The sequence below is a fragment of the Strongylocentrotus purpuratus genome, unplaced genomic scaffold, assembly GCF_000002235.5.
Source record: "Strongylocentrotus purpuratus isolate Spur 01 unplaced genomic scaffold, Spur_5.0 spur5_scaffold_15, whole genome shotgun sequence".
NCBI classification, from domain to species: Eukaryota; Metazoa; Echinodermata; class Echinoidea; order Camarodonta; family Strongylocentrotidae; genus Strongylocentrotus; species Strongylocentrotus purpuratus.
The window spans coordinates 16414537-16426278 of NW_022145600.1; the positions used below are offsets into that span (position 1 = coordinate 16414537).

General features: G+C 37.9%; 1 protein-coding gene across 1 annotated transcript; it reads left to right on the forward strand.

The window, feature by feature from the left end:
* Positions 1–710: 710 nt before the first annotated feature.
* On the forward strand, positions 711–10942 carry LOC115924058. Its single transcript, XM_030985680.1, has 9 exons — positions 711–757; positions 1908–2041; positions 2678–2944; positions 3473–3699; positions 4267–4702; positions 5202–5508; positions 6111–6324; positions 8807–8998; positions 9809–10942. Exons 1-9 carry the CDS (start codon positions 725–727, stop codon positions 10282–10284), a joined length of 2286 nt encoding a protein of 761 aa, XP_030841540.1. The 5' UTR covers positions 711–724; the 3' UTR covers positions 10285–10942.
* Positions 10943–11742: the final 800 nt, after the last annotated feature.

Here is an 11742-nt window from a genome sequence, read left to right on the forward strand (position 1 = left end):
TAGCACTGCGAAGAAGTTTGAATATCCATCGCGAACTATGTCATGATGTGTTTGGATAACGTTCCTCTTCGTTTAAGGGTAAGTTTTATTGACTAATTATTGTGATATTCTCCTTATTGACGTGCTGCCTTCTCTTCAGATTTCCAATTTCATTTTAATTGTTGATGTAATGATTTTCCATACGGTACGTGGATTACATGTAACACTATTAAAACAGACTCTAGCCTAGTCTAGGCCTAACTAAGTTAGAGTAGGCCTACTACTAGCAGCTAGCGTGAGGGTGGCACACATCAATGCCAATGAATGGGGTTTTGTAATAACGGCACTCAAAGAATTATGCCGACACTTCATCCCAAATTGTCCGTTAATTAGCTAAACACTAGGCCCTAGGTGTAGTGTAACCTATTTTTGTTATAAATTTGTTCATAGGCCTAGCCCTAGGGCTAAGTTTATAGATTCATAATCAATATTTACTTCTTCATTTCTTGTCTGCGTTTGTGTGTGTTTGTAAATTGTAATCATTTTATTCTTTGACTTTTGCACATGCAGGCAATATTGCCAGACGATCTAGTTCAAGACATACATGTATGTTCCTTCGATGATGATGATGGTCCCAACTTTTCGGCAACCTTTCGCCTGAAGACGAAAACAATTGATAGTTGGCAGCAGTGGCTTTCGGCTTTTCAAGAGACTAAAGTCACATGGATGGAGGGTAAAAACAACCATGCCAGCATGTGGTCGATCTGTGATATTCAAGGTAGGACACCAACCATGTCCATTTCATTAGATTGAATTAATTATACTTTTTACCATTACCATCCTGTTGTATTTATTTATGTCTTACTATTCCTGAACAACAACTTTTTTGTTTTTTGTTTACTGTTCTTGCATTCTTTGATATGTTTAATGTCACTACATTGTTATTTATCTGTGACCAGTGAGCAACAAATTTCCATGTAATGGACAATAAGATAGATAGATAGATAGAAATGGTTAGTAAAAAGATCATCGCAGCCAATGGCTGAATTGCGATCCATTTCACAAGGTTATATACAATACAATTGCAATTCAAATTGAAATAACACAAGATATGACATAAATCAATAATCAAACATATAGACATTTCATAAAAATTCATTGATTGTATTCATTTTTGTTAAAAAAAGAAAGAGATAGGGAGAGGTGTAGGAGAGGGAGAGTTGGAGTGATGACAAAGAGAGAGGAGAAAAAGAGAGAAAGGAAGAGAGAGAAGGGGGACGAAAGAGAGAGACGGAAAGAGAGAGAGAGAGAGTGAGAGTTGAAGAGAGGAAGAGACAGACGAAGGGTACCCTATCATTACAGATGAGGGGAGATGGCAAGAAATGTTCAGTAATGCAGAAAATTGAGATAAAAACTATCAAAATTCATTCACATAGTTCAATCATGGACTGTGAAATTCTAAAAATACAATTTATATATAAGTAAAAGGTCAACTATAGGCAATCCATACTTCTTAAGGCAACAAAACATAAACAACTTCCTATTACACCTTTTTGTGAGATCGGATACATGACTATCCCACTTTAGGTTTGATTGTAAAATTATTATTAAATCAATTCAGTTCAATTTATTAAATTCATTTTTGTCAAATATTATGAACTTAAATGTTATGTTTTATGTTGTATGTTATGTGATATAGGTTATGTGTAATATGTTATTTAAATACTGTTGTGTCAAATACTTATAATATTGTAAAAAGGTTATTGTAATTGATTGTCTTGGTTATTGAAAATGAAATGTAATTGTAAAGCTAATGGAAACAAATGCTTCTTTTTTCATGTTTCACTTGTCCTGTGTATCTTTCGATATGAAGTCATTTTTTGTATTAGCGATTGCATAAATTTTGTATTTTTATTTTGACTCTTCAGAAACAGTACAGATGCCAGCACGGGCAACAAAGAAACAAACAGTACTCACATTTCCACCCAAAAAACACAAATTGTGTATCAACTATGACAGTGACCATCAGGAAAACCGAATATTCAAGGAAAAGGCAGAGCAGGTGGGTAAAACTCTAGCATTGCATATTCATTTTTACAGAGGGTCTAATTACAATGATTATCCTGTTTAATATCAATATATGACTGATTCAGTTCTATTTTATCAGTCGGAGGGGGTGGGGTGTAAAATCTTGCCTTCAGGGTGCCGTTGCATAAAACTTGCTATTATAGAAACTTTTCATGGAATACTGGATTTTGATTGGCTCTTGAGCAACGTTACCATGGTAGTTACCATTGAATCATACCTAAATGAAAGCATACCTAAATCATACCTCAATGAAAGCCCTACATAAAGTCTGTGTGGGAAAAAGCAACAAACTTAATATTTGATTTAATAAATTGATTTGTTTCTGATTTTTTCCAGCAATGAGTATTACAATACTGTAGTGGACAAATTTACCTTTAATATTAATTCTGCGAAAAGGGATTAAAAAACTTTTTAACAGAGAGTGGGATGTTTATTGAGAAGTGAATACCGGTAAGCTATCTGACCATATCTGACTATACATTACCATTCTATACTTTAAAAAAAATGGGGAAAAAATGAAAATAAAAAATAAACATTCTATGCTAATGACTACCATTTTTTTTCTTCTTTTCTTTTCATTTTTTTTCTCTTTTTTTTCTTCTGCATACAGGAGTTTAGATACCCACATGCCGGAATGGCCAACTCAAGTGGTGATAGCCTGGAACCACAACCATGTATTGGACATCCCCGCCTCACTCAAATACAGGGATGTGGGTGAGGATGCAGTGAAGAACCTTCAAGAACTGTTCGAGCAGGGGCATTCTCCACAAACCGCTCTCACCATATTGCATAGTGATATGCAAGTTGATGACCCCGAGGGATATATCACAAAATCTGCCGACAGGGCTGTGTGTCCAGACCTTCAATTTTGTTATAGGTAAACAATTTTTCCTATCATCATCATCATCATTACCATTCATTATTAAATGTTACCATTAATGATAACGCAGTTGATAAAATATCTGATTTAAAATGTATAATACAAATAAAAAGGAATAAATATTTCTCTTTGCTCAAATTTATTTCAAAATGTTTGTTCCAGTTGTAATTCCATTTAATTTCAAATGTCAAATACATTCAATTAAGACCAAGTATTGCACATAACGGCACACAGTGGAGGTGCCTTGGTCAAGTGGTCTAAGGCCCTTGACTGGAGATGCGAGAATCAGGGTTCTCTCCCTGGCATGGCACTTGATTTAACTCAAATACTCAAGTAAATAAAATTACAATTATTGCAGGTTCTCTGTGACACTGTTGTACAGAAGTTGATATGTCCAAGGATACTATCTGGCTCATGACATATATTGAAATGCTTCCTGATGGTCTTTCCTTATCGGTTGCCTGAGAAATTTGGAATAATGAATGATATGTGAGTTTGTGTATTGTGTTTTTTTCTACACTGCAGACTATACTACCACATTTTTAAACAAAAATATGGAGCTGGGAATGGACAAGAGATGATTGATGCCATTGAAGAGAGAGTGTTCGCCCCATACAACGCTGAGATGGGAATGAAGTGTGTGTCTATGACCAAAGAAGATGACCACATCATCATAGCCATTTGCACACCAATGATGAGGAGGGTGCACACAACAAGACAGAGTGGAGAGATGGTGTTCATAGATTCAACAGGTATTTTAGGCCTAGTATTATTATTACAATGATATGCTTACAAGTAATTTGAAAAGTAAGATATATTCTTTTGCCGACATGTAACCTTTTTAGGTGGCTTTGATCTTCATGACTCCAGCCAAATTGTAACAGAATATGGTAAAAAAAATTCTTTCCAAATTGACTTGAATTGCAATGGAAATCAACATTAATTTTTTCTCACTGGATGTAAAGTGGAATAAATGAGGTATACATAATTATGTATTATTATTATTATTAATAATGTAGTGAACAAAATACAATACAGTAAATCCTAACAGTCAATAGTGGGTCTGGCTTATCATGCTTATGAAAAATGGATACCTCTTGCGAGGTTGGATGCTTTATTACAATCACCATTTCATACTTAGTGTCAGTGGTCATTATCTATAGAGCCTGCTGGAGAAAGATCTCATCTTGTGCAAACTTGGCCCACATTATACATGTAATACTATAACTCTAATGCAATTCATGCAGTACAAAATTGTTGATCATGTTATGTGGGTCTGTACATTAACTGTTGTAATGACTTCAGAACTCATTTTGCAGGTAATATTGATCGCCATGGTAGCCGATTATTCATACTCTTGACACACAACAGTGCTGGTGGTCTACCTCTGGGTATTATGATAACGTCATGTGAACAGCAGAGTGTGATAGAGAAGGGTTTGAACCTTCTCACTGAGGTGATGCCTCCTGATTGCTTCAATGGTAGAGGAGCTGCTGGGCCGAACATCTTCATCACCGATGATTGCACAGCTGAGCGGACAGCACTGCGGAATGTCTACCCCTCCTCCACCTTGCTGTTGTGCATATTCCACGTCCTTCAAGCAGCATGGCGCTGGTTGTGGGATAGCAAGCATGGAATTCCCAAAGGTTCAAGACAACCCTTGTTCCAGAACATCAAGCGCATAATGTATGCATCTACCCCCGAAGAAGCTGCCACAATACACTCAGATGCTTCTGAAGACCCTCTTACATTAAGGTATTACAGTTTGACTTCAAATATTGGCCTAATCATAATCCATGGAAATAATAGAAACAAAATATATGTAAGCAGAAGTGATCTGATTGTATTTCAATGAAACCATGATGCATTATATGATGTAGTGATGAATTTATTAGATTTCAGATTTTTTGGAGTAAAGAGGTGAAAGGTCACACATCTGTTTTAATATAATTTCAGCTAATTACAGTGACAAACTGCAAACTTATATGATATTTCAGCCAAATTCGGGGCACTTGTATACTATGATGCAACAAAAAAACTGATTGAGACTAAGGTCTGTTATATCTTAGGAACCTTTATCATGAGATTGAGTAAATTCATGCATAAGGCATACATTTGCCTGTACAGTGCAACATTTTTCATACCAATAGAAACTGTCAGAACACATTTGAAATGGACATTAGAATTGCACACACAACAGTGCCTTAATTGTTTGTAAATTTGCTCATTCATCTTCTAATTTCATTGTCTACAGATATCCGAAGTACCTAGAATACCTGAACGCATTGTATGAGAGGCGAGCCTTTTGGGCACTGTCATTCCGATCATCCCTTCTTGTCCGCGGAAACAATACGAATAATTACGCGGAAGCTGCGATGAGGGTGCTAAAAGATAACATTCTTCACAGGACCAAAGCCTTCAACATCCCTCAACTAGTGCACTTCATCTTGTCTCGCCTTGGACCGCATTATCAGAGAAAACTTGTTGCTGTTGCAAACCAGAGACCCATGATATCTACTCGAATGAAGCCTACAAGCTGCAAAAAGGAAGATATCTCAAAGGTATAAAGTTATATACTTTGGCATGATATCAAAGTTGTTGATTTTGTACCTGCACCTTGAATGGCATAAGATTTGATCCAAAAATTCAAAATTGTGATTTATATGTTGTAAACTTTTAGAAATATAAACGATAAATCATTTGAAAAATTGGGCCATTAATCACATTATATTTTGTAATATTAATGTAATTTTCAAATACTGGCATGCAGTAGCTTTTATGTTCTAATTTTGAATTTGGTAGACTCCAACCGTATCACAGATTGCTTTACAATTATCTAACTGCACTGGTGTGAGTTTTTGACCTTGTACGCTTTGATCAGCAGGTATTCATTTTCAAAAGGTGATAAATGAATTACACCTGGTAGTCAGACTATTTTTATGAGTTGTATAAAAATCAAATTCAGTGAGCAAGGCGTCGCAGTATTGCATGTTGCATTAATGATTTATGTGAATCTTTACATTATAAATGATTTTAGATTATTTGGTCAATAAGTTCATGTCAGGGTGTGCAAATAATGGACACAATTATTTACAAAATGATTGCTTGATCCTTCCAAGTGCTAATTTCATGCTACTTTTGCACATTTTTAATATCACTTCAGACTGGAGAGATGACATATGAAGTGAAAAGTAGTGATGGCTCCAGTTCCTATTGTGTGGATATGAGTGTGGGAGTGTGTTCCTGCCCTGCTGGCGTAACTGGAGATGCGTGCAAACACCAAGCTGCCATTCACTACCATCTCAAGGTTGCAAGTGATAATTTCCTACCCAGTACACCAGAAGAGCGAGCTATCATGCTTAACATAGCAACTGGAGGTGAGTTTTTTTTTAATGTGAAATTTATAGTACTCATGCATGTAATGAAGCTACTTTCCCCTTTGTTATAACTTGTTGAACTATAAGAGGATTATAACACACATTTTCCATACAGGGAGCCAAACATGCAAGCCTATATACCTTAATTAGGCTTTCATCGAAAGGGTGCGCGGCGCGGTGTGGTGTGCTCAACGCACCCATTCGATAAAAGAGGAGGGGGGGGGGGGGGGGGGCTTTTCTGGAAAGGGTGCGTTGAGAGCGGAGTACCGTTTTAACACACCCTTTCGATAAAAGCGGGGGGGGGGGGGGGGGGGCTTTTCTCGAAAGGGTGCGTCGACTAGTCTTTCGCATCAGTCGTTTAAAATGAGGATCTGGGTCAGAAGGTAATGGAATGGTCTTGATTACAGATCGAGTGGTCTCTTTCGTTATTACTATGTTGATGGGGGAGACAGAGAGAAGGGAAAGGGAAAGGGAAGATAAAAGGAAAGAAAGAAGAATAAGAAGAAAAGAGGGAAACGGGGGGGGGGGGGGGGCGAAGGGCTCTTGCCTCCTCCTCCCCCCCCCCCCCCCCCGCCAAAAAATAAATAAGAGAGAGAGAGAGAAGGGAAAGGGAAAGAGAAGATAAAAGGAAAGGAAGAAGAATAAGAAAAGAGGGGCTCTTGCCTCCCCCCCCCCCGCCAAAAAAATAAATAAGAGAGAGAGAGAGAGAGAGAAGGGAAAGGGAAAGGGAATAAAAAAGGAAAGGAAGAAGAATAAGAAAAGAGGGGCTCTTGCCTCCCCCCCCCCCCCCCCGCCAAACAAATAAATAAGAGAGAGAGAGAGAAGGAAAGGGAAAGAGAAGATAAAAGGAAAGAAAGAAGAGGAAGAAGAAGAAAAGAGGGAAACGGGGGCAAAGGGCTCTTGCCTCCTTTCTTTTCTTTCTTTTCCTTTCTTTCCTATTCTCCCTCTTTTTTGTTTTTGTTTTTCTTTCTTTTCTTTCCCTTTCCCTCTCTTTTTTCCCCTCTCCCTTTTCTCTTTTTTCCCGACGGCAGCGCAATTTTACCAACAATATCCTGACAAATGTCGCACCCCCACACCCCCTTTTGGAGACGCCCCTACCTACGCCACTGTTGGCGACCACAAGGCTATCAATACAAATTAAGACATATTAATGAAGATTCTTTTTTAATGTTGCAGAGAGTATTTTCTCTATGAACTTGTTTAATGGAAGGACAATAAATAATATTAAAAACATGATTACTATAGCGGTATAATGATGAGAGAGATGATTTAAGTCATACTTTTTTTAATATCTCTTATTTATTTTTTGGCGGGGGGTGGGAGGGAGGAGGCAAGAGCCCTTCACCCTTCCCACGTTTCCCTCTTTCCTTCTTATTCCTCTTCTTTCTTTTCTTTTATATTTTCTTTCCCTTTCCCTTCTCTCTCTCTCTCTTATTTATTTTTGGCGGGGGGGGGGGGAGGCAAGAGCCCTTCGCCCTTCCCCCGTTTCCCTCTTTACTTCTTATTCCTCTTCTTTCTTTCCCTTTCCCTTCTCTCTCTCTCTTATTTATTTTCTGGCGGGGGGGGGGGGGGGGGTGAGGAGGAGGCAAGAGCCCTCCCCCCCCCCCCCCCCGTTTCCCTCTTTTCTTCTTATTCTTCTTTCTTTCCTTTTATCTTCCCTTTCCCTTTCCCCCTTTCCCTTCTCTCTGTCTCCCCCATTAACATAGTAATAACGAAAGAGACCACTCAATCTGTAATCAAGACCATTCCATTTTATTTAATACATTTCCGATTTACTTAAATTGGCAACTATTACCTTCTGTCCCAGATCCTCATTTTAAACGACTGATGCGAAAGACTAGTCGACGCACCCTTCGAGAAAAGCCTCCCCGCTTTTATCGAAAGGGTGTGTTAAAACGGTACTCCGCTCTCAACGCATCCTTTCGAGAAAAGCCCCCCCCCCCCTCTTTTATCGAATGGGTGCGTTGAGCACACCACACCGCGCCGCACCGCACCCTTTCGATGAAAGCCCTACCATTATGCTCGAATTATAACTTGATCAGTAATTATGTTTATGTAAAGTTCTTGTATTGTACCTCTACATTGTTTCTTTCCTTCCTTCCATCTCTTTTTCTTTCTTTATTTGACTTGCTTGTTTTTTTTTTAAAATCCCTCTATTCAATATTTGTTTTTGATCTTCTTCTTTCTTTTTCTTTTGTCTTCTTTTTTTTTTGGTCTTTTTCTTTTCCCTTCTTTTTTCTTTCTTCCTTCTTTCTTCTTCCCTTTTTTTTCTTCTTCTTCCTTCCCTCTTCATTCCATCATTGTTGTTTTTCTTTTCCTTCTTTTTCTTCTTCTTCTTCTTCTTCTTCTTCTTCTTCTTCTTCTTCTTCTTCTTCTTCTTCTTCTTCTTTTTAGGTTTATATATATATATATATATATATTTAGAAGTATTTGTTTCTGTTTCATGAAATATAACAAGAACCATTAATTTGTTTGATTATAGGTGATGCTGCTGCCCTACCACATAACTGGCTAGGTGCACTTCAAGACGATGGTATTGCTCCCCTTGAGGTTGAGGAAACAACTGACCAGCCAGATGAACAACTGGAAGAAAGACCACAGAGAGACTCCCTTGAGGTTGAGGAAACCACTGACCAGCCAGATGAACATCTGGAAGAACCTATTTCCTCACAAGGTTAGTTTTCTGTTGCATTTAATGAAATAGTAGTTGTCAAAATTGTTCCAAGTAATTAACTAATGTCTAAGGAAGGAATGATTCAATTTTGAGTTCATATCTAGATTTTAAGTATATTGTCATTGTTAAGATTTCACTCATTTTCTGGAAAAATGACAGTGACTAGATGGAAGCAGTATGTCTTTTATTCATTTATGTATTAATTTCTTCATGCCTTCCCTAATCTTCGTAATTTATTTTATTTATTTTTTTGGAGGGGGGAGGGGGAAGTAGGTAGTTATAATACTCCATCTGTACACAATTAGTTACCTCTTGATGCATGCCCCTAGACAGTACACTTACTCTCCCTCCCATATTAGCAACATATTGACTCGTTCCCAGATGAATCACCTCTAAAAACTATACCTTCCCTACAAATTTATTTGATGAACATCCCTGAAAAAAAATCAGTTACATGCATTTTTTCCTTATCCCTAGGTAGTTGTCAGCTGGAAAATATATAGGAAAGATCTGGACATAAATCCCTACACTGTTTATACATTCTGTTTGATAAAGAACCAGTACAGCTGTCCCCATCCCATAAGCATGTAGTTTATTTGGGTTTGTTCTCCCATTTTGATTTCTTCAAAAGACACAAAGTGGATGAAGATAGTCATATGAAGTTACTGTAAGAAATGGGATAAATTTGCACTTTCCTTTTTGCCTGTATTGAAAGGAGGTAGTTGTTCTGGGGGGAGGGGGGCAGGGGAGGGTAATTGATGCATGTTGTAACAAAATAATCTGATTATCATCATTTTCATTTTTCCACAGATGGTGACACGTCACAAGAATGTGCAAATCTGGCAGTGATGTTCGACACACTGAAGAGAAAGCTGGAAAATAATCCAGAGACATTCAAGGAGCCAGTCAATGCCATGTACCATACTTTCCAAAAGATGACTGATAATAATATGGTGTCAGCCATGTTCATGTTTGGAAAGTATGGGACAACTAACTTGGCTCCCCGCAGGTTCCTTGGTTCATCATTAGGATCACACGGACCAAACATTGGTGTACAACCAACTGCGATTGCACGACGGAAAGCTGCAATGGGGGGAAGGAGACGTCTGACATCTGGCAGACCAACCAAAGATGCTGCTGTAGCTGAACATGGCTACTCTAGGACGAGGTCAGAGCGTGTGCTGGGCGTGCATCAAACAAAGAGATCCAGAGTTGCCGCTCCTCACTCGCTGAGTCATGCTACAAGCATGAATGTAGCTTTGGGGAAAACGCACAGTGCGCAATAAAAGTGTAATTGGCAAATTAAGTACACTCAACTAAAAAAAGAAGAAAGTAAATTCACTTTCCCATTCAGATTTTTTACAGAAGCTTCAATGAAAATTCAATGCAGCATTATAGCATGTATCAAATTAAAGGAAATGTTATGGCCATTTAAGCTAGTAGGTGAACCAAAAGAAAAACTTTAGGAATGAGTGAGCACATTTGATTGATTATTTTTTCTTCCAAGGTACAAAAGTAAAAATTGCAAAAATTGACAGTTTGTCATTCATTGTAAATGCCCTTCTACAACAGTGGGAACGATAGATCAAACTTACACATTGAGAAACTTGGCTAAAATCACACAATTGAGCCTTTATTCTCTGTTTCTACTTCCAACCCCCCCCCCCCCCCTTACCCTACAGCCTGCCCCTCCCCTCACCATTAAAAAGAACAGAAAAAAGAGAGAAGCTTTTGCTATATCCAAATTTCAAATATGTTTTTAATGCTACTTGTAAGTGGGTCCAATGGTCTCGTTACCAAAATGTTTGTGGACAGTGTTAAATGCAACATATTCCCTACATGTTCATTTTATTTTATTCCCACAGTGTGTACTTGGGTTAATTATGAAAATTTGATTTTCCTCCTGTCATGCTTTAAGATAGACCTGTGATATATTATTAATGCTCTGACAATTTGAAATGATTTTATTTCTGAGAAATTGTAACTATGAATTGTCATAGTAAAATATGGGTCAGGCCACATTATAAATAACAATACAGGTATGACATTGAAAGATTGATGAAAAAATTATGTGATGGCCCCAAACTACTCTGTATAACTGGCTTTAAATCTCCATCTGTTCAGTTACCAGTTGCATCAAAACGTTGGAATTGATAAGATTACCATTATTTGCATATTTTCATGAATTTAAAGTGAGGCTTTAAAAATCTGTGCACTCAGTAATTTTAAAATGCCTACACAGCTGTAAAGTTTTAAAACTTGCCACTAAGTATTCTAATGTGTAATAATTGTTATGCCTCCGTTACGAAGTAGCAGGAGGCATTATGTTTTCGGTTTGTCCGTCCATCCGTACGTCCCATTCTCGTGATCGCGTTATCTGAAGAACCGATTGATGGATTCCTGCCAAACTTTGGTCATGTATGTATCTTGCAGAGCCGATGAACTGATTAGATTTCGGGGTCACAACGCCAAAGGTCAAAGGTCACAGGGCTCATTATGTATGCAAAAACAGCTCGTGATCGCGTTATCTCAAGAACCGATTGATTGATTCCTGCCAAACTTGGGTCATGTATGTTACTTGCAGAGCTGATGAACTGATCAGATTTTAGGGTCATGAGGTCAAGGTCAAAGGTTATGCGGCTCATTATGTATGCAAAAATAGCTTGTGATCGCATTATCATTAGAACAGATTGATGGATTCCTGCCAAACTTAGATCATGTATGTATCTTGCAGAGCCAATGAA

Coding starts and splice junctions, on each gene's coding strand:
- LOC115924058 (XM_030985680.1), top strand. CDS start 725: ATGCCAGCATGTGGTCGATCTGTGATATTCAAG. Junction 758..1,907: donor GTCGATCTGTGATATTCAAG/GTAGGACACCAA, acceptor TTGACTCTTCAG/AAACAGTACAGATGCCAGCA. Junction 2,945..3,472: donor GACCTTCAATTTTGTTATAG/GTAAACAATTTT, acceptor TCTACACTGCAG/ACTATACTACCACATTTTTA.